Source organism: Nannobrachium achirus, assembly GCF_963921795.1.
Source record: "Nannobrachium achirus genome assembly, chromosome: 2".
NCBI classification, from domain to species: Eukaryota; Metazoa; Chordata; class Actinopteri; order Myctophiformes; family Myctophidae; genus Nannobrachium; species Nannobrachium achirus.
In genome coordinates this window covers 22,390,995-22,412,836 of record NC_137811.1, presented here as the reverse complement: position 1 = coordinate 22,412,836, position 21,842 = coordinate 22,390,995, and the positions used below count along the sequence as shown (strand labels likewise).

General features: G+C 43.7%; 1 protein-coding gene across 1 annotated transcript in view; it reads left to right on the top strand.

Moving 5' to 3' along the window:
- Nucleotides 1-21,842, top strand: part of col14a1a (collagen, type XIV, alpha 1a) — a gene marked incomplete at its 5' end in the record, with an annotated part of 191,350 nt that overhangs the window by 61,605 nt on the left and 107,903 nt on the right. Inside the window, 4 exons of the mRNA XM_080752542.1 lie at nt 2,346-2,462; nt 10,388-10,534; nt 12,368-12,442; nt 19,189-19,328. Of these exons, the coding sequence (XP_080608668.1) occupies nt 2,346-2,462; nt 10,388-10,534; nt 12,368-12,442; nt 19,189-19,328 (479 nt within the window). The remainder of the gene's footprint in view (nt 1-2,345; nt 2,463-10,387; nt 10,535-12,367; nt 12,443-19,188; nt 19,329-21,842) is intronic.

Here is a 21,842-nt window from a genome sequence, read left to right as displayed (position 1 = left end):
GGGCGTGTGTGTTTGCATTGAAGTTGTTGTGCTCATGTTTGTGTGTAAGCCTCCGTGTGTGTTATAGAACCCAATGAAGGCACTGTCACATGCATTATTCACCAGCATTTAAAATTAGACAACTGCCATATGGTTCCAGCATAAAATATCAATTAATAGCACACTGCAATGGTTAATTGTGTTGTTTACCATGTATAAAACCCTTGGAGCTGGAGAGGGGTGTCTTTCTCTCACATTTCTTTCCTTCTTTATTTCAAGTTGCTGATCAATGCCACAACCTTCTCCACTGTTTCCTTCCATGCACACGACTTTAAATGAGAAGCTTCTCTCATGTTTTTATTGCTCTGATGGTAGAGCTCATTTGAAAAGTGTCAGTTGCCATTATAAAGTGCAGCGCAGAAAATGTATTATTTATGACTTCATTATGCTTTTAATTGATCCAAATCAATAGTTTCCGTGACATTGTTTAACTGAAATAATAGTTTTCTGTCATTGAAACTTTTTTACGTGACTTTGTATGTGGGGAAGATAAGTAATTGATTTTTCCAATGAATGGAGAAAATTGCATAATGTAGAGGTCTGCAATTTCTTCTGATTGGGCAATATAATGGATTTGAGGACTGTAAAAAGCTTCATAGACATCACAATATATTGTATAAATGGGTATTCTTCAGGAACATTATTGTCTAGTGCAGTGGTTCTTAAACTTGGAGTCGGGACCCCAAGTGGGATCCTCAAATTATTTTGTGGGGTCCCCTGATGATTAGCTTAATGTAATTTTTTTCTCACACAGTATAAGTGTATACAGGGTATCTGCACATTTATAAAGTGACAATTTAAGGACTTTCCAAACTGGCCAAAGTAAGCAAGAGGCAAACATAGTGAAAATAGCCGATCTACATGCTCACAACGCCTCGTGTTGCGAAGTTTTGTGAGCATGTAGATCTGCTATTTTCACAATATTCATCTGTGGAACCGAGTCACATTAAATGTAATGCCTACTAGTGATGCGCGGGTTAGGGTTTTTTATGGACCGCGGGCCCCCGCAATTTTAATTATCTAACCCAGCCCAGCCCAACCCGCAACAACGCATCAATTTTCACAGCCCAGCTCAGCCCGGCCCGCCGTCATTAATTACATGTCAAATACGTCTTTGAATGTGGATTTTTAAGGCAGCTGTGTAAAAACAGAACGGAGAAACGTTGAGAACTGATTTAGAGCACATAGCCTAACAGTGCAGTGCAAGAGAGCCATACAAAAATATCATTTGAACATTTAAAAGCAATGAACCGTTAATTAGCTACATGACGGCATGACGAGTGACGACATGCATGCTTATTTTAATTGATAACACTCCTGTATGAGTATGACTATACACACAGAACACAACTACTGTATCACAGAGAGATGAGGATCGAGTCACAAGCCTAGTCACTGGCGCACCGCGCCGAGACACCAAAGCAACAGCTATACGCCTCTCAACATAATATGTTGAGAAAATATTATTTTCTACAATCTATGCTCTCACCGCAGCACGACAGCATCCAACCAGCAGAAGGTAATTAACCAGCTCCATACCTAATCTGCTGCGGAGGTGCAAAGTTTATCAAACTTTCAAAGGGTGTACGTTGTTTAAGTCAAAGGAGCATTGTTTTCATATCATAATATGAACTTTAGTTCATAAAAGCTTGTACAATCCACACTGGTCCACACGTGAGTTGTTCTGAGTTCTGTTTACATTGAGCTGCAGATAGGCTGTGGCAAGTAGCCAAAAACTAACAAAGCAGAATCACTTCGTCCCAAGCGGTGGATTTCAAAATAAGATAGTTATACTCCCATAATATGATTAGGCAACTGGTTTTATTTTCAAGTCTACTTACAGGAAGTAATGGACTTAATTAGAATAACATGACACGGACCAGTTTGGCTGACGAGCATAGGGAAGGACACTTGGTGCGCATTATAGACCGAACGAGACCGCCTCGCCAATAAAGTGTACATTTCTTGGCCCAGCTCAACCCGGCTTGCGGGCTGACCGCGGCGGACCGCGGTCGCGGGCCGCCCCGCGCATCACTAATGCCTACTATTCCAAGTGCTTGTCAGGGTGGGGGTCCCCAGTTCATATATGTTTATTTTGGGTGTCACAGCCTAAAAAAGGTTTGAGAACCCCTGGTCTAGTGAGAAGTGTGGTGTGTGATTACAATTTGTATTGTGCATCAACAACAAAGTGAGTGAACTCACTATTTTCTCTCTCGCTCTCTCTCTCTCTCTCTCTCTCTCTCTCTCTCTCTCTCTCTCTCTCTCTCTCTCTCTCTCTCTCTCTTTCTCTCTCTCTCTCTCCCCAGTGTTCCTAGGTGTCTCTGGACTGTCCACCTACCAGTTGCGTCCCACCAGCATGTGTGTCCAATGGCAGCCTCTTCCACGAGCAACTTCATACAGAGTGGCCATCCAGTCCACACTTAGTGAGTAGCTTTCCTATAGAGTTGATGTGTCTCTGTGTGCGCATTTGTATTTGCGCATGGCTAGATTGATTGTTGCAATTTCCATATACACAAGCGCCTGAATTTAGGTAGTTTCTTAGGAACTAGCTTTCAACCTTTATTAATTTCTTCCCGCACTCTTACTTGTGCCAGCAGAGTGCGCAAGTATTGCGTTCGGTCACGTATCTATGTCGCGTATCTGTTTACGCCCGTAGCCAATCAGGGACCAGCATTACTGGTGACGTCACCATCAACAGCCAATGAGGGACCAGCCTTCTTGGTGACATCACCATCAACAAGTGCGACCTGATATAAAAAACAAGCATGCTCTGTTGGCGCAGAGTATACCATACATTACCACGAGTGCACAAGGCGCAAGTTGGCACCTCAACAGAGTGCAGTCTAGTTCCAAATAGTAGCCCGGGCATTTAATTCGCTAAATCAATTTTAACCCCCAGTGTTTAAAAGAACCAGGCGGCTATTTGTGATACTTATTTGCGTCCATTTGAATGGTGATGTAAGAGGTCACTTAGTTTACAATTCACATATTAACACAACATCAAATAAATAAAAAAGAAGAAAATACAAGTAAAATATTATTTGTATCCAGTAATATGCAGCCTGTTTGTGTGATCAGTTTGTGTGTTAGCATATGATGTGTGGACAGTTTGTTGTAAGCCTTCCATTATAAATATTGCTTGTTGTGTGTTGTTATGAGAAGCAAGGATTTTACCAGATAAGCACCAGGGTGAAAACGGCACCCAACCAAATCAAATATTTTATAGTCAAACCAGAGCTGTGATGTTTGTTTTGCTGAATTGGTTTGGAGGATTTTCCATTTCCATTTTACAAGCACTTCTCAAGAAAATGTCTCCTATGGTGGTTATCTGCTTCACGATAAGTCTGCTCGGGATTCTCTCTCTCTCTCTCCCCACTATCTCTCTCATTCTCTTATTCTATAACTGTCAGTAATCAAGGCCCCTATTGAAAGAAGCCTTGGAGGGATGCATATTTCTTATCTGTCATTTCAACATGGCTGGGGTTTATGTTGTAAAGTAGAAAGAGAGTTACATTATACATCTCTCTGTCATGGGCGTCTCACCAAATTCTGGGCCCTGGGTACAAGGATTCACTGCGGGCCCCCCATGAATGTTAACTATTGAAAAACAGCAGATATACAAGCTCACAGCGCGGCACCGAGTGCCGCGCTGCGAGCTTGTAGATCTGCTATTTTTGAAAAATCGTGAAAATGTGTGCCAAGAAACCTATGTTTTCATGTCAGTGATGCTCAAACTTTTTCATGTGAAGGACCCCCCCATCTCAAAACATTTAGTTCCAGGGACCCCCCAGAAGCAAAATTTGAGTTACAAATGTTCACAAAAAAAATACACATATTCAAAGATTTTCGCACATTTTCACGACTTTTCAAAAATAGCAGATCTACAAGCTTGCAGCGCGGCACTCGGTGCCGCGCTGTGAGCTTGTATATCTGCTATTTTTCAATAGCTAAAGTTACTAGGGCCCCTCCACCACCTTGGGCCCTGGTAACTCAGTCCTACTTTCCTACCCCTTGTGACGCCCCTGCTCATGCCATTCCTCTTTGTCAACACTGAAATGAAATGAAATGAAATGTAAAGAGCGGTAAATGTTGTATAAAGAGAGAGTGAAATAAAGCGAGAGGTAGAGAGAGAGAGACAGAGACAGAGACAGAGAGAGAGACAGAGAGAGAACAAGTAAAAGACATAGAGCTGAGAATTGTTTTGCAATATTCTTTCATTTCTGCAGACCTGCTTGGCTTCACTATCAGGCCAGAAAATCACCCCAAAAAAGCTGAATCTACCGGTATTGTTCCTCCCACAGCCATGGACAGCTGACTCTCTCCCAAAGCAAAAAAATGAAATAAAACCATTTAATCTACCCCGTCATCTAGAGACAATTCCTGGAGCACTTCCACTATGATGTTACACACATAGACCAACTTATTCGTTTTTTCGGGGGACATATTTAAGCCTGTATTGGATATAGTTTCAGGGGAGAGAGACATGGAATGTGTTGAAAGAGTAAGGGAATGACATTCATCTGGCTGTCAGGCCGGCCAGGAATCAAACCGTGCCCATGTGGTTGGGCCCATAGACATAGAAAGGTAGACGCCTCCTCCGGCTCTGGGGCGTCTGTAAAAAAGTATTGGCAATTTTCAAGGTAAGCTTCCGGAATTTTGAAGCACGCTTCCGCGTGCGTCACAGAAGGGGACGTTCGGTAGGCCAATCAGAGGCGGGACTCCCTCTTTCCCAGAGGCACTTGCTTTGGCAATGTAAGCGTTTGTTTCCTCATGCCAATAAAGCTCATTTGAATTGAATTGGAGTCCCGGGAAAGATGCGCTGTGATTGGCCAGTAGACATCTGTCATATCAAAACGTCTCCTCCATACCTCCAAAACCTGATCAACCGCTACAACCCCACCCGTTCACTCAGATCAGCCTAGGGATGCTGCTGACGGAACCCTTGCTAAAAACCCCAGGACAAAAATCCACTCGTCCTAGACAATTTGCCCTCCTGGCCCACAAACTGTGGAATAAACTCCCTGTCGCACTTAGAACTACAGACTCACTCCCTAACTTATGCCGTGGACTGAAGACTCACTTCTTCAGGCTCCACCTAAACCCATAGCACTACTGTAACACTCCCCTTCCCCCGTTTAATCCCACCGGTCACAATAGTGACCGTAATTATTTTCTTCATTTATGAGGCTATAAAATGTTAATGAATGATTCATGCATTTCCAGCAATTATTGAAAAGGTTAAAGGGTCCCAATCAAATATGTGCAGTGTCACATGTTAACTTTAAATTGTCACATGACCAGAGCTGTTTACTTCCTGTCTGCACCAAGAGGAGAGGATGGAAGCATCAAAGCCCCAAAAGAAAATGTTAGTAAAGTATCTTAACATAAAGATAGGACCATGATTTTTGGTACACGTCTTCTTTAACACATGGGCGGCCAAGGTTTATAACATTTATAGCTGTTGCTGGTGCCACCATTGACTTACGTTATGTTTTGATGAGCCCCGCAAGCTTCGTGCGTGTGCACGTGCGTGTCCAGAGAAGATTGAGGAGGTACTCCATTTGTTTACAAACGCTCGCGAAACTCGCGGTAAAAAAATCGCGGTAAATTCGCGGTAAAGTGTCGCCGTGAAAACAATCAGCTCTCTGCCTCCATGGGGCTGTTTTTACCTCATTCTCAGATAAAGCCGTTCTTATGTTTCAAAGTAGAATCTAAAGCCATGTAAAATCCTTCCGTGTGGGGAGAGACAGGGGGCTTCCTGCCCTGGCTGGGTGACGTAATGGATTCAGGGCATGCAAAGGGAAGCTGCGGTCTCGAAAAGTTAACTATTTGTTGACTCGTCCCTCGACGATATAACTTCCTGTGGCAGGGTGACATCTAGTGGCCATAACTCGTCCCTGAACGCGTTTGGCTCCCCAAGTGTTAAGATGTCTAGTATTGGTGTATGCCTTTGCAATTACTCAAATGTGTTCAGTGTGGTCATAAAACGAACAAACATATCGACGGCAACAATAGTGACCGGTGGGATAATACATTGGCAACTACTGTAGCTATACACATACTAATAATACACATAGCATATTATTCTCTTTCTGCTGTTTTCTTTTACTTTAACTGGGAAATTCCCGGGGACCACCGACTCCTGGTGCTCCAGAACGGATGCAAAAGTGGTCGCGCCCCCTAGTGGAGGACCCCCGCCACTGCAGCGCACATAAAATGCCGGTAGCGCACATAAAATGCCGTAACTCATGCTAGGAACGAACGGGAGAGCTGGGGCCGGTACCCACGCGTCCGCCTCGGTGGCACGGAGACAGCCGTGCATAGAGCGCCACCTTGCGGCGGACCCCGCCACTGCAGCCCGCTAAAAAGGCCGTAACTCGCCCCCCGAGCCACCTGACGGTCCCTTATCTCCCAATTATTGAGTCTTACTGGTTTGTTGGATGACAATTAGCTCCCAGACAAGGCATGCAACATTGCAGTGTCTCAAAGTGAGAAAGATGCTGTCCTCAGTAATTGTGATAGTGATGTGTCAGACATGGACTATTAGGGGCAAACAGGTTATTAGGGGCAAGCCAGGCTGTTGAATGCACGTGCTGAATTTATGCAAGTAGATGAGTGGAACGATGACTTACTAGTAAAACGCCTAGGGCGACAAGCGACCTTGCCATGAAGGGTGAGGTCACACCATGTCTTGGCCATCTGACCAGTTATGTACGTTTATTGGACCAGTTACCCATATATGGAGACCCCTGGTACCCATATATGGAGATCCTTGTACTGTATATGCTGTGAGACCCCAAACATGCTTATACTCAGTTATTTGTTATGTGAAAGTCCTATGACGTCTATGACATTTGACATCATACATACAATCCCTTTTGTGCCCATATATGGAGAGCCCTGTCTGTAGAACCAGCCATAAAGATGGTGGTAGTGGTAGGTAAGTACTAAGTAGTAAGATGAGGGATGCAGTATGGTGGATGGTAAGTACTGTAGGTAGTTAGATGATGGATGCGGTATTAGGTAGGTAGGTAGACCATACTGCTGCGGTGGTTGGTAGGTAAATAGTTAGATTAGGGATGCAGTATGGAGGTACATAGTTAGATGATGGATGCAGTAAGGTGGTAGGTAGGTAGTTAGATGATGGTTGCAGTATGTTAGGTAGGTAGGTAGGTAGGTAGGTAGGTAGGTAGGTAGGTAGGTAGGTAGGTGATGGATGCTGTAAGGTGGTAGGTATGTAGTTAGATGATGGATGCATTTTGGTGGTAGGTAGGTATGTACAGTAGGTAGATGAGGGATTCATTATGGTTGTAGGTAGGTAGGTAGTTAGATGATGGATGCAATATGGTGGTAAGAGGGTAGTTAGATGAGCGATGCAGTATGGTGTGGTATAGTTAGATGAGGGATGCAATATGGTGATGATTGGTACGGTATATGCATGTAGGTGGTTAGATGAAGGGATGCTGTATGGTGGTAGGTAGGTAGTTGTATGAGGGCTGCAGTGTGGTGGTAGGTAGGTAGTTAGATAAGGGAACCAGTATGGTGGTAGATACTGTAGGTCTTTAAATGAAGGATGCACTATCATGGTATGTAGATAGTTAGATGGTGGATGGTTGAAACCGCAGTTTATTATGAGAAACGGCACATCATGTCCGTGTCTGTCCGTCCGTCACGCTTTTTTTTACGGTCTATGGGTTTGCCGCTCTGAAATCATGCTGACTCTCACACTCTGATATCACTGTGATGTCAGGGGAACCAAATCCCTTGTATGCCCATATATGGAGATATGAGATCCCTGTGATGCCAGGGGAACCAAATCCCTTTTATTCGTGATGTCATCAATATTGATGACATCATCAATATTGATGACATCATCAATATTGATGATGTCATCAATATTAAGCCCATATCTGTGAATATCTATGGGTACCAGGGGTCTCTATATATGGGTAACTGGTCCGATATATATCACTGGCCAGATGACCAAGATATGGTGCGACCTCGCCCTTTAGGGCGAGGTCGCTTTTCACCCTTAGGCGTCTTACTGGTAGGTAGTTTAATGAGGGATGCAGTATGGTGGTAGGTAGGTAGTTATGGCCTTTGGTGTAAGATTTTCACTTTCTGGGATAACTATATTTACTATAAACTCTTTAAAAGGTTGATACAACACATTATCCCACCGGTCACAATTGTGACCGGTCATAAAACACACCTTTTCACCTACTTTTTCATGAAAATTTCAAAAAAATATGATTGATTATTTGTTTCTGTGTTATCTCCCTCCCTCATTCCTTCAGCCATGCTATGTTTCATCCTCTCTCTCCCTGCTTCCCTACCTCTCGCACTAGGGTTCCTCCGAAATTAAATTTGATTATTGGTCTAAAAATATGTTTATTTGACAGGGACAATATAAAAAAAACAATGTATCAAGTTATAAAAACAAACAAGACCTCTTTATTTTCTATGGGGAAAAAATTACAATAGTAATATTTTGCTTGTTTTTATAACCTTTTTTATTATTTCCCTGTCAAATAAACTCATTTTTACCAGCCCTAACTCGCACGTCTTTCTCTCTCACCTCCTCCTCTCCCTCGCCTTCCTTCCATATCGGTCGTTGTCGGGTGGAAACCTCGTACGTCCAAAACAGTTTTGTATTTATTATAGTGAAAATAGCCGATCTACAAGCACACAACGCCTCGCATCGCGAGGCGTTGTGTCCTTGTAGATCTGCTATTTTCACTAGTTCTGTGCAACAGTCTTATATGACGAGGCAGGGCTTTCATTTACGGAAAAGCGTGCACATTTGAAACTTGGAGATACGAGGTTTCTGCCGGATAGTGACGATATTCTCTGTATGTATTTTGTACACCTCTCCCTCCCTCCCGCCCTCCCTCTTCCACCTCCCCTCCTGCCTCTTGACTATGTCAGGCGTGGCGGGGTGGATCTTCTAGCCAGAGAGCCAGAGATCAGCTTTAATCCACACAGAGCCAACTGGCTGCTTGAACACCTTCTCAGAGGGTTGGGGTGAAAAGAGCAGCTCCTGCGTGACAGCTTGTTTCCCCGTAGCTTTATCTCTGGGTCCTTTCCTCCTGCGGAACACAGGCACATTTGTCATTCCGCCGCATGGCTGAGAGACATGTGGGGAAATAAAATTAGGCTAATGAAAATGATGAATGGCACCCATTAGGCCACGCATACATGACTGTTTGTCTTTGTCTCGCTGGCTGCCGACACACAAATGTTTGTCTACTTTAAATTCCTCAGTGTTAAAGGGACAGGTTACCCAAAAGATAACTTGTTTTCTATTGATTACTTACCCCATGGAGTTCCTATTTTTGATGCGGTGAAAGCCGCTTCCAAGGAGTGGCTTTGTCTGTCCCGTACATGTTTTTTTGAGGATTCCCATAGATTCTCAAGGAGTGGCTTTGTCTGTCCCGTACAGGTCCCGTGCATGCAGAATTGAGGATTGGTCAAGCTTCACATGACAATTTGGCCCTCCAGACAAAATCATTCATTCCTAAAAATCACACCTAGTGTGAAGTGAGCAGTGCTATTTATGAATTAATTTGATCAAGTGTCCCGCTAGCCAATCACAGTGTGTCTTGCGAAGCTTGGCCAATGGGACCCTGGGCGTACAACAAACTTTGAGCCGTTTATGCCAAGATGTAGGTCATATCTAGGCCAGATGTAGGCCACATATCAGTTTACTTCAGCCTTGGACATTCTACACAACAAACTTTGAGCCGTTTGTGCCAAGATTAAGCCATATCTAGCCCCAGACATTTTTAACACGTTTTTTCCCCACGTTTTTTGACCGGACAAAGCCAGATGTTGGAGCTATACCTTTTATAAGTTAATTTCAATAAGCGTCCCGCGAAGCTTTTAATGTAACACAGGCGTGTTCTCTCCTCCACGTCATCAGCGCCCACACCCTAGGTGGGGTTGTCAAAAGGTTTGCATGTTCTCCCCATGTCCCCTAGGGTGGGTACCCTCACAAAAAACATACAAAAAAAGCCTCGGATTTAAAATGGGTAGCAGCTCTGTTTGTGCATATGTGCAATGGTCTAGGTCTACTGGGGACACTCTATGGTTAGTAGTCCTTAAACAGTCCACAGACATATCGGTCCTAAACAATGCAAAGCTAACGATAATGCTATCTGGAGATAATCTCAGTTTTAAGGGAGTTCCATCGGTAACCCAAGGTAAATAATGGCTCATTTAGAATATATTGAATTAAAGGACCGGAGGAGATGGTAGACGTCATTGATATAGGGTTTGTTATCTCCAAGTCACAGCATTTATTTCATTTGTTGATTCACAGCTCATTGTTCTGTTGTCTAACTTGCAGACGGTCAGAGGCAGGAAGTGAGCCTCGGGGGCGGGGCTTCCAGACAGTGCTTCCATGACCTCACTCCCAGCAGCCAATACCAGATCACCGTTCACACCCAGGTGCAGCAAGCTGAAGGACCGGCCGTTTCTGCCACTGATATGACATGTACGTATCAAAACTTCTACAGTACATACAGTATGTTCGGCCCTCTTATCTCACAAACATCACCCTGTCGGTCTTTCTCTACGCCCCCTTTTCACTTCCTTCCTCCTTGGAAAAAGTACTCAAATGTTGTACATAAGTAAACTTATCAATGCTGCAATGTAGAAGTAAAAGTCTGGAATTCAAAATGTACTTGAGTAAAAGTACAAAAGTATTGGCATCATTTTGCAGAATGTCCCATTTTCAAGTTCTCAGATGTATAAAAATCTTTTGAAAATAGCTGATCTACAAGCTCACAATGCGTCACAATGCGATTGCATTGTCAGCTTGTAGATCGGCTATTTTCAAATGGCCAAAATGTATTTAGGGTTGAAGTGTTTAATGTATGTGTTATAATAATAATCAATCTACAAAGTAACTAGTGACTAAAGTTTTCAAACAAATGTATTGGAGTAAAAGTACAATATTTGGATCCGAGATGTATAAGTAAAAGTATTGGAAATTGGAAATACTCAAGTAAAGTCAAATACCTCAAAACTGTACAGTAATCAAGTAATACTTAGTTACTTTACACCACTGTACACACCCCCATATATCATTCTTTCTCCCTCTGTCTCCTCCAGCCTTTTGGCCTCATAACCTTCATCCTTCTTTCTCTCTCCAAAAGTCTCTCTTTGTCTCCCTCTCTCCCTTGTCTCTCCTTTGTCTGTGACAACGCCTTTAAGCCTGCACTTTATCACAGTATCTCAATCTCTCTCTCGCGCGCACACACGCACTCTCTCTCTCTCTCTCCTTAATGTCTCGCAGCACAGATGCAGCTCACTGATCGGCTGACAGACAGACAGACAGACAGACAGACAGACAGACAGACAGACAGACAGACAGATTTAGTGCTTTAACGGTTATAAAACTAAAACTCAACTCTGTATTTGACATAAGGATACGGTTTGGCCTACTGTTCAAAAATACTGTACAGTTCAAATCTTGTCATCCGCATACGTAGTAATTTCACTGGTTTGGAATTACAATCCTCTCACTGGACATAAGCAGGAGACCTATTCATCTCACTTATTCTGTTCTTTGGTGTATATCATCATCATTATGTCCAGCTCTGTGTCGTCTAGCCTCTGGTCCCACTTGGAAGAGGCTGGCCTCCGAAAGGTGGTGGTTATGTATGTGGTCAGCAGTCTGTTCAGGCTCGCCACACAGATGTCACTATGAATTGAGTACATTAAGGACCCTAAGCCAATGTGCTTCCTTGCGTTCAAATCGTATTAGTAGACCTTGTATCTGAATCAATAATCAATCAATCAATTAATCAATCAATCAATCAAAAACACCAGCCAGGCCCCACTTCTGTACAACACAGTTGCACAAGGAGTTGCAGCCCCCCCCCCCCCCCCCCCCCCCCCGAGAAAGAAAGAAAGAAAGAAAACCTTGCATTGTAATGGTGATTATAGAATGATGGAGACACAGACAGACAGACAGAAAGTAATAAAGGGAAAGATTGCACCAGGAATAATTTGTCTGTACACTCCAGGTCCAAAGTTCAGCTATTGAAGACAGGAGGGGGACTGTGTGAGGTCTCTGACTTTGGAGAAATATGACTTTCACTTCTGCCACCACCGCATGTGCGCGCGTGTGCAAGCACGAGCTCGAGTGCGCGTGTGTTGTGTAGATAACGGTGATGATGGTGCCACTTGTCACTGTCAATATGATTTATAACCTTGTTTTGTTTCTCTTTGGCTCTGTGTGTGTGTCTGTTTTGTGTTTTGTGTGTGTGTGTGTGTGTGTGTGTGTGTGTGTGTGTGTGTGTGTGTGTGTGTGTGTGTCCAGTGCCAGAACCCACCCTGGCACCAACTGAACCCCCTGCCACTGAAGCTCCTCCCACCATCCCTCCCGCCAAAGAAGGTGAGTGATCATCAACCACACACACACACACACACACACACACACACACACACACACACACACACACACACACACACACACACACACACACACACACACACACACAGTTTGTCACACAGAGACACAGTTTGTCTTACTTGGGACTGTGTAACTAACTCACTACACTTATACCTCTAACTACAACTTCCACTGAAACCCTATTATTATTTCAAAGGTAGGGCCACCTTTCCTTTGAGGCAGTGTTGATTTTGACAGCACATGTATTTGATTTAGTTTTAGTCATTGTCTTATGAATAAACTTCCATTTAGTTTATATTTTAGTCAAATGAAATGTTTTGGTTTAGTTTTATCCAACTAAATACCATATGAGTTTAGTCAACAAAAAATTATTTTGGCAGTCGTAATGGCTGATATTACACTTGATTGTGCTCTGAAAATAGCCGATCTACAAGCTCACTGCGACGCGTTGTGAGCTTGTAGATCGGCTATTTTCAGAGCACAACACCGAGCGCAACTAAACATAAAATGACTTGTCTTAGTTCTACTGGATCTCTTCTCCACTAGTCCCTTGGGACTCTTCCCCCACTGAGTCCAAGACAATGCAATGAAATAATTGTATACCCATATTATGAGGAGCCCAATTGCATTAACATTATAAGAGAGCTATCTGGTGCTTTTCATTGATGAATTACTAGATGATGTGTGTAAATAGTTTAGTAAGAAAACCCATAGTTTTCTATTTATTTTGTATTATTTATTTATTTATTTTAATCTGGTCTCGGTCTTGACTTGGTCCCGACCCCTGTTTTTCTGTGTGATTAATTCAAAACAGTTGTTTATGTAATGTTATATAATATGAGTACATCCACGCAGAACATGGATAACTACGTTATTTCTTCTAGTTTGATATTTCTATGAAATTGATGTATTATAATTAGTAAGACGCCTCAGGGCGACATGCGACATCACCCTAAAGGGCGAGGTTGAGCCAATTCTTGGCCATCTGACCAGTGATATATATCGGAACAGTTACCCATACATGGAGATCCATGTACTGTACAGAATATAGTGCATCCCTTTTATGCCCATACATGGAGATCCTTGTCTGAACCAGCCGCACAGATATGGGCTGTCTTCCTCCATATATGGGCATTCCCATATGAAGTCCTGTTAGTATGGGCTTAATATTGATGACATCAGGGATCATCATATACAGTATGGGCATAAAAGGGATTCTGTTAGAGTGGTTCCCATGTCATCACAACATACAATATATTTTATGCCCATACATGGAGATACCTATCTGAACCAGCCACACAGATATGGGCCATGTCTTGGCCATCTGGCCAGTGATATATCGATGACATCAGGGATCTTCATATATGGGCATAAAAGGGATTCTGGGGAATACCCATAATAGACTTTTACATAGGTGATGTCACCTGTGATATCACCTGTGATGTCAGTGTGTGTCAAGGGAACCAACCCATAGACTGTAAAAATGTGTACACACACGGCTTCACGTACACGCAAACAAGCTGTGACATTTCTCATGGTAAACTGCGACCTTCGGTCGCAAAAATAATTGATTGTCATAGATGTCTGACGTCATAGACCACAGGAGACTGACAGTATGTAGTAGTGTACATATACTGTATGGGCATCTGGCATCATAGATTTCAGACGTCATATACCACATGAAGCTTAATGTTGATGACATCAGGGATCTCCATATATGGGCATAAAAGGGATTGTATTAACACCCAAGGAGCCAAACTCGTTCAGTAACGAGTTAAGGCCACTAGGTGTCACCATGCCAAAAGGAGTTGTCTCGTCCCTGAACGAGACAACGAAGGGTTAACTGTACTTGCAGCTGCCTGCCCTCTGAATGACCCGAGTCCATACGTCAACCCGTAGTAGAGAGAGAGAGAGAGGGAGAGAGAAAAAAAGGCACGAGCTGGTTGCATTGTTTTCCATTCTACTCATAAAACAAACATAAAAAGGGCTTTATCTCTGAATGAGGTGAAAAGAACACCAGGGAAGCAGAGATCTGATTGTTTTCACGGCGACACTATAACGCGATGGTCGGCTCTCGTTTGGATTTTAGTTTTGCGAGCGTTTGTAAACAAAGGGATTATCTTCCTCAATCGTCAGTGGACACCCACGTGCACACGCACAAAGCTTCCGAGGCTCTTCAAAATAAAGCGTGAGTGAACGGCGGCAGCAGCAACAGCTAGAAATGTTAAAAACCTGAGCAGCCCATGTGTTAAGGGGGACACACACCGGATGCAGGCGGCTGCGCAGCGTCGCAGTATGACACGCGTGCAGTGCCGTGCGGTAAGACCAACGCAGCACGCCACATTAATTTCTCCAGGTGGGGAGAACATTTTCACCGCGCGGAAACTGACACCGCCGGGTGGGGGTTACTTTATTGAAAATGATGGAGGCGTATGTTTTGACGCACCGCGTCCGCGCCGCCTCTGTGTCCGGTGTGTGTTTCCCTTTAGTGTGGTTGCCCTAACAGGGCTCCTGCTGTTGCTAGTCATGGCTGCCAGTTCCCACCTGATGTTGTGTGGGAGTTCTGACTGCTCCAGACCGTACTGAATAACTCCTAGCTTACATAATGTCTTCAGGCTAGGACTCAAGTCCAAGACATACAGGTCAGTGGATTTTCCCCGACCTCCAAAGAGGAAGATCTGATCTCCCACCAAGCAACAGCACATCATACACATCCCTGAACTTGGGCGTTTCCCGTTAGCCTCAACCTTTTTCTAGGAGAAGGTCTCTGGACTGAATTTCCACACATTATTGAAGTCCTGGTCATCCTTTTCTCCACCAAATATATTCAGCTCTCCATTGTAGGTAAAGGCTGAATGATCCCCGCGTCCTTCTGGAACCAGCTGTGCAGAGAGTGTCTTCATCCAGCAGTTGGTCTCTGTGTCAAACACTCTGATGGTGTTGTAGTAGTCGTAATTGTCCCAGTCATCAAACTCCCAGCCCCCAAATACATACATCTTTGTCCCAATGATAGTGGCAGAGTGATGTCCTGAAGCAGGAGGTGGAGTGCCTGTGGTTTTAATTAAAGACCAGACCATTGTTGTGGTGTCCAACTTGTAAATGTCATTATGGAATCCTGTCTGCCAGTAGAAACCTCCATGAATATACATGACCTTCTCCAAGACGCAAGCTGAGTGGTAGCTCCTCGCCTCTGGAACAGTCCCAGAAACCAGTGGTTTGAACCATCTGTGGGCGTTGACATCAAATCCATAAAGAATGTTGCAGTAAGGCAACCCTCCCCAGAGGTAGACAGTATCTTCAATCAGCACAGCTGTGTGGCCATAGCGCCTGGAGGGAACCTCAAGGTGACATACTCTTCCTCCAGTTGTCTCTGGTGTCAACTTGCTCCAGAGCAAAGACACTGTGTTGAAGACAAACACACCGGTCTGAGGATCCGTCTGACCATCTTTGTGCCCTGTGTCCTTTATGTTGCCTTCCGTTCCAAAGGAGTACAGCTTGTTTCCCACGGCAACGGCAGCATGACGACGGCCTCTGTTTGGTACGTGGCTGAGATGAACGGTCCACTGGAACATTTCACAACACCAGCAGCTACTGTGAATTATAGAGGAGTAATTCAGTCCCACTCCTTTTAATAATGGTTTGTCTTATGTTTGTCTGACTACTTATATGGTTGCAGACAGTGACATCATGGAAAGATTGACCAATCCGTGAGGTCGACACCTGTCATTCTCATAGAGTTATAAGAAGAATAGAGAGGACACCGGATATCCCCGCCGTCCCCTTATTTACAGCATATGCCTTGATATTATGACATCACCCTTTACCCCTCTCTGATTACATGGGTTTTGCCAATCTATGTATGCCCGCATGGCGTACTTGTGCGCCAGCAGAGCACGCCTTGCACGCACTGCAGAGCACGCACTTGTTGATGGTGACGTCACTAAGAATGCTGGTCCCTCATTGGCTGTTGATGGTGGCGAAGGTGACATCATCACCCTGTTGATGACTTCACTCTGTATTTCAAGGGAGCCAAATCCCTTTGGCCAGATGGCCAAGACATGGCGTGACCTTGTCACCTTTCGCCCTTAGGCGTCGTATTGGTATATATAGATCTATATTTTTGCCAGACCCATGAAATGGGTAGGCCTACATAAGCAAATGTCGGTCTGTCTGTCTGTCCTGGTTTTCTATATAAAGGGTATATATGATGATGACATGATGATGACATGCCTACAAAAGGCATGATGTCATAAATGATGATGACAGACAGGGGGTCTGGCACAACCAGGTTGACCTGGTCTAGTTACAGTCTATGATATAGATATTTAGTCTTAGTTTTTGTCATCATAGCTTAGCTTTTATTTCGTTTTAAAACTACTGTAACTCAGTTTTCATCTGACTGCTCCGTGGCCCAGATACAGGATGACCCTCAATACTACCCAAGCCCCCAGAACCCTCCCTCCCTCACCACACACACACACTCCTGCAGCTTTCCTCGACTCTATCCAGTTTTTGAGCGGTGGTCACAACGCTCCTATACGTGGCCGTGTGTGTGGGTCTGTCTGTCTGCGTGTCTGTCTGTCTGTCTGTCTGTCTGTCTGTCTGTAGCCTGCAGTAACCTTTTCTGACCACACATGTTAAGGGAGGGGCGCTGTTGTTCAGGCCAGGCCAGACCAGGCACACACACACACACACACGCACACACACACACACACACACACACACACACACACACACACACACACACACACACACACACACAGGGGGGAAGGGGGGGGGGGGGGGGGGGGGGGAACCACCACCGCTCAGTTCACACGGGTGTGATTCTTTTTTTACCTTTTTCAACCAACCTTCCATCGGTGATGACAGGTAACCGTTACTCAGGACTGTGCCACTAAAAGAGAGAGAGAGAGAGAGAGAGAGAGAGAGAGAGAGAGAGAGAGAGAGAGAGAGAGAGAGAGACTGCAGCAGGTGAATGATTATATGACAGAGAGGAAAAGAAGGAAACGGAGGGAGGGAGGGAGAAAGAGGTTGGAGCCGAGAGAGGGAAAAGAAATCTTAGCAGGACTCTTTGACTTTGATGACTATTAACTTTATTACACACATCTAATAAGTGTAACCTTTCCCATGGCACTGTTGATGAGTTTGAAAGCTCTGATTATTTCGGTTCAAATAGTGGCATTTCTGCGTCCTCAGAAGAGAAACAAGACATCGAGTCGGTCTAATGATGGCATGGCCTCCCTGTCCCTGTCCTCGGCTATCGATAGCACAGTAAAGTCACTACGTGTGCAGTTTGTGAACGAGGCTGCGCACATCTCTATGCGGGGTTCAGTGATGAAGTCACACAACCAGGGGTCATCAATATGTCAAATGTGTCTGTGGCAAAGACTTGGTCTTGTCCGTGGCAAATTTCTGATTTACACAACATTATAATGTTCTTATTTTGATCATAACACCCAATTGCTGAATATCAAGTCTCCAGGTTTGCTTCAGAATATGTACCGTATGATACTTATTTACTACGACACTATGACACTATTGCATTAGGAGTCCAAATAGTAGTGGTTCTCAAATGTTTTATTTGGAAAGACCCCCTTAACTCTGAGAGTGTACCAAATGGACCCGTAAAGGTTCATTTGGTTCCATTTGAACACTTTCAGAGTTACAGATCTGTTATGATCATTCAGGGACAGATAGTGTCTGGTATCACTCATTTTTTATGTCTGTGGCAAAGATTTAATTTTTACAAAATTATCGACCGCAAGCCAACATGGCGATGAACCCTGCACACAACACAACACCAGCTTCTTGCGTTTACATCTCCTATATTGTCCGAGTGAAGTGACGGTCTGTGCCTCGTTTTGCCAAATGGAAATTGCAATCTTTATACTTCACAAAATTGCTTCACAAAAGAGAAATGTGTTGAACTAAGAGATTTGCCATGACAAATTAATGACGTCCCAATAGTTATGACCCAACTTTCCTCCTCTCCACAAGTTTCACTCGCACATTTTCCATCACCGGGCATTTCAGGCTTTCATGGCTGGAGGTGCTTTTGTGGCGTCATGCACATAGCGGAATGAGCTATGGTTTTCTAGACGGCTTACTTAGCCTATGGGCATGGAGTTGAAACCACATCATTTTAGAGAATCAACAAAACTCCACTGGCACATTCTGTTCTGTTCTCTCAGTTAGATTTAGGAATTGCATTTGAATCGCTACGAGGGTCTTAATGTTCTAAGCATCAACACTAGAATACAGTCTGCTTAAGAATAGTGTACACACATTCTTTCACTCTTTAAGTGTTCCCCAGACATTTATAGAGGCTTACATAGTCATGCCACCATTAGAGTGTGTGTTTATTTATGTGTTTCGTTATGTTCTTATGCTACCCATTTTGAGCAGAGTACACAGGGATATTTAAAACCATTCCGAAACACTCATACCATGGATAGGCACAATGACATACTTACTGAATATGTCTGCTTTTCTCCATGTTTCTGTCTGTCATTCGCTCTGTCTGTTTCTTTATTTGTGTGTCAATAATAATAGTGGATGCCATTTTTATGGCGCTTTTCTAAGCAAGTTGCGAACTCAAAGCGCTTTTTTACAATGGACCATTCATTCACACATTGGGAAGTGAAGCCACGAACGACGACCTGCTCTACCTCCTGAGCCACAGTAGCCCCCAAATCGTCATTGACCATTGCCTGTGTGTTTCTCTCTAGTGTGTAAGGAGGCCAAGGCAGACCTGGTGTTCCTGGTGGATGGCTCCTGGTCCATCGGAGATGACAACTTCCTGAAGATCACACGCTTCCTCTACAGCACCATGGGATCCCTGGATCTGATTGGACCAGACGGCACACAGGTCAGCTGGCCTCTCCCCCATACTGTATCTATATCAATTTTACATTCACCCATTAAGAAAAATAAATAAATAGCAGATATAGTAGGCCTATAGTTCACAGCGTGCCACCGAGTTGGCCTGGTCAATAAACCAGACCGCAAAACACCACCCCCTGGTGGTAACAAAGTGTGTGATAGAGGCTGGCACCGCCAGGCTAGCACCGAGTGCCACGCTGCGAGCTTGTAGATCTGCATTTTTTTTTTGTTTTGCAAACCTTTGAATATATATTTTTTAAAGCGAACATTTGTAACTCAAATATTTGCTTCTGGGGGGATCCCTGATACATAATCTTTCGAGGTGGGGGCCGGCAGCCAAATACATATAATTCTAGGGGTCCTTAAGATTAAAAAAGTTTGAGAACCACTGACGTAGAAACATGTGTTAAAAAAAATTATAACTTAGAAGGATTTAGAAGACATTTATAGAATCGGGTCAAAAATATTCAAAGACTTGCACAAAATGGTCAAGATTTTTCAAAAAATAGCAGATATACAAGCTCACAGCGCGGCACTTGGTGCCGCGCTGTGAGCTTGTATATCTGCTATTTTCTAATAGTTAAAGCATAAAATAATGGTTAAAGTAATAATGCGTTCCCGGTTAACAGTCTCGCGCGGTGCTGACTTGGAGAAGAAAGTGTTCGTCTCAGCGAACTGCTGAGCAGAGCGATGGGTTTAGAGAGACGTGATGGGACTGGGGTTTATTGAACTTCTCAAACATGAGATGAGCAAATGGGATTTAAAGTCCTGAATGTGCTCTCAATCACCATCGCTGGGATTGGGGTCAGACAAGCAATGCCCTGCGTCAGTCGATGTTGCCCTAGCAACCAATCTGGTCTGCAGCTCAATCAATTTTTGGATTTTATTTATTTTTTGTTACTTTTTCTCTTTTTTCATTCTTGTGTTATCGTCAACCTTGTATCTCCCAAGTTTAAATTTGGTGTGTTTTTTCGTAAAGTAAAGCCCTGCTTCATCATACTTCATCATCTTTATCATCAAGACTGTCGCACACAAAACTCTTAAATTAATTTTAAAATGATAAATTCAAATCTCTCTCTCACCCTGCGTATCTCCAAAAGAACATGATACTCAATTTAAAAAGCGTATTAGCATATGTCTCTGAAACATGTTTTTTTTCTCTCACCACCACATGGCATACGTGCAGAACGGTGCCAGAGTGAGACATCTTTATATTATTCATCTTCGGCGTGTGGTTGACCTGGGGAAATTAAAGACTCCATTATGCAAAAAAAGATTAATAGAAATCTAGCTATAAGCCGTGTGTGGTCAGAAGAAGAATAGAATGTTGGCTCATTAGCACCAGAATCATATGCATTAGACTGGTTCTAAAGTTTGGTTGGTGTTTGTTATAGTGATTGTATTATGTATTGAGTCTTACTGTGAGTATGAATGTTACGTATGTGGTTTGATGAATTTTCTATTATCGAAGTATTGTCAAAAATACTAATGGGGAAGTGTAGCTTCTGTTACAGTACAGTAGCTACAGTAACAGGGGTCTAAATAAACACAGAGGTTGTGGGTTCAAATCCCCCGTGGTGCAATGATCCGGCTTTGTCGGGCGTCTATTGCGAACACAGTTGGTCCTTGTCCATGGGGAGGGAAGCCGTGGTGGGGAGGGTGATATGGGTCATTGCACGTACTCCTACGCACTGGGGCGGCACCTGTCAGCCCATTCATTCAGAAGTACAGTATTTGTCTTAAACAGTCTTGTTTTTCCAGAATGCTGAGGATACATCTCTATGTACGTAAATAATGGGCAATAACGTATGCTATTCTTAGCTGAACTGGAACAGAATAAACCAGATTCAAAGTTCAATCATTCATTGCCACCAATTTAAAATGCATAAATGTTCATTTTACTCTGACATTTTATTGGGCCATTACACTGAGTGTGTAACATTCATCATTGTTCCTGCATAATCTCTGCCCTCTTTTCCCACAAAACACATTTTCCCTGAATATCTGCATATACACCACCCTCAGAGTATGCGGAGAGATACACACCTTCTCCCCTCAAGTCTCCTTTACATAAATACAGATCTTTGCATACATTTTGCCCGTTTGCTCATTTCTATGCATACTGTACACACACCCTACTGTAAATATAGCCCCTGGTTTCATCCTGTGTTTTGTTGACTTGTAGAAGTGTATTGTCATCATTATTATCAGCAAATCATAACCAAACCAACATGATCAACGTAAAGTCTGTTGTGTCGCAGAGTGCTGTCTGTGCTGTGAATATCGCCAATCTCCGCTGCGTCAAAAAGCTGTGCATAATGGCCCAGAAGCTGTGAAAAGTGACCGCGGAGAGCGTTGCGGTGCCAGACTCACACTTCTGTTTTACCAGCTGTCTCAGTGATCCTACCTCAAATGGTGGCCAACCGACGCTGACTGTTATATACATTTCTGCAGGGCTCTTTCAATAGACCCAAAGCCATACTGTATACTGTATCCCTGG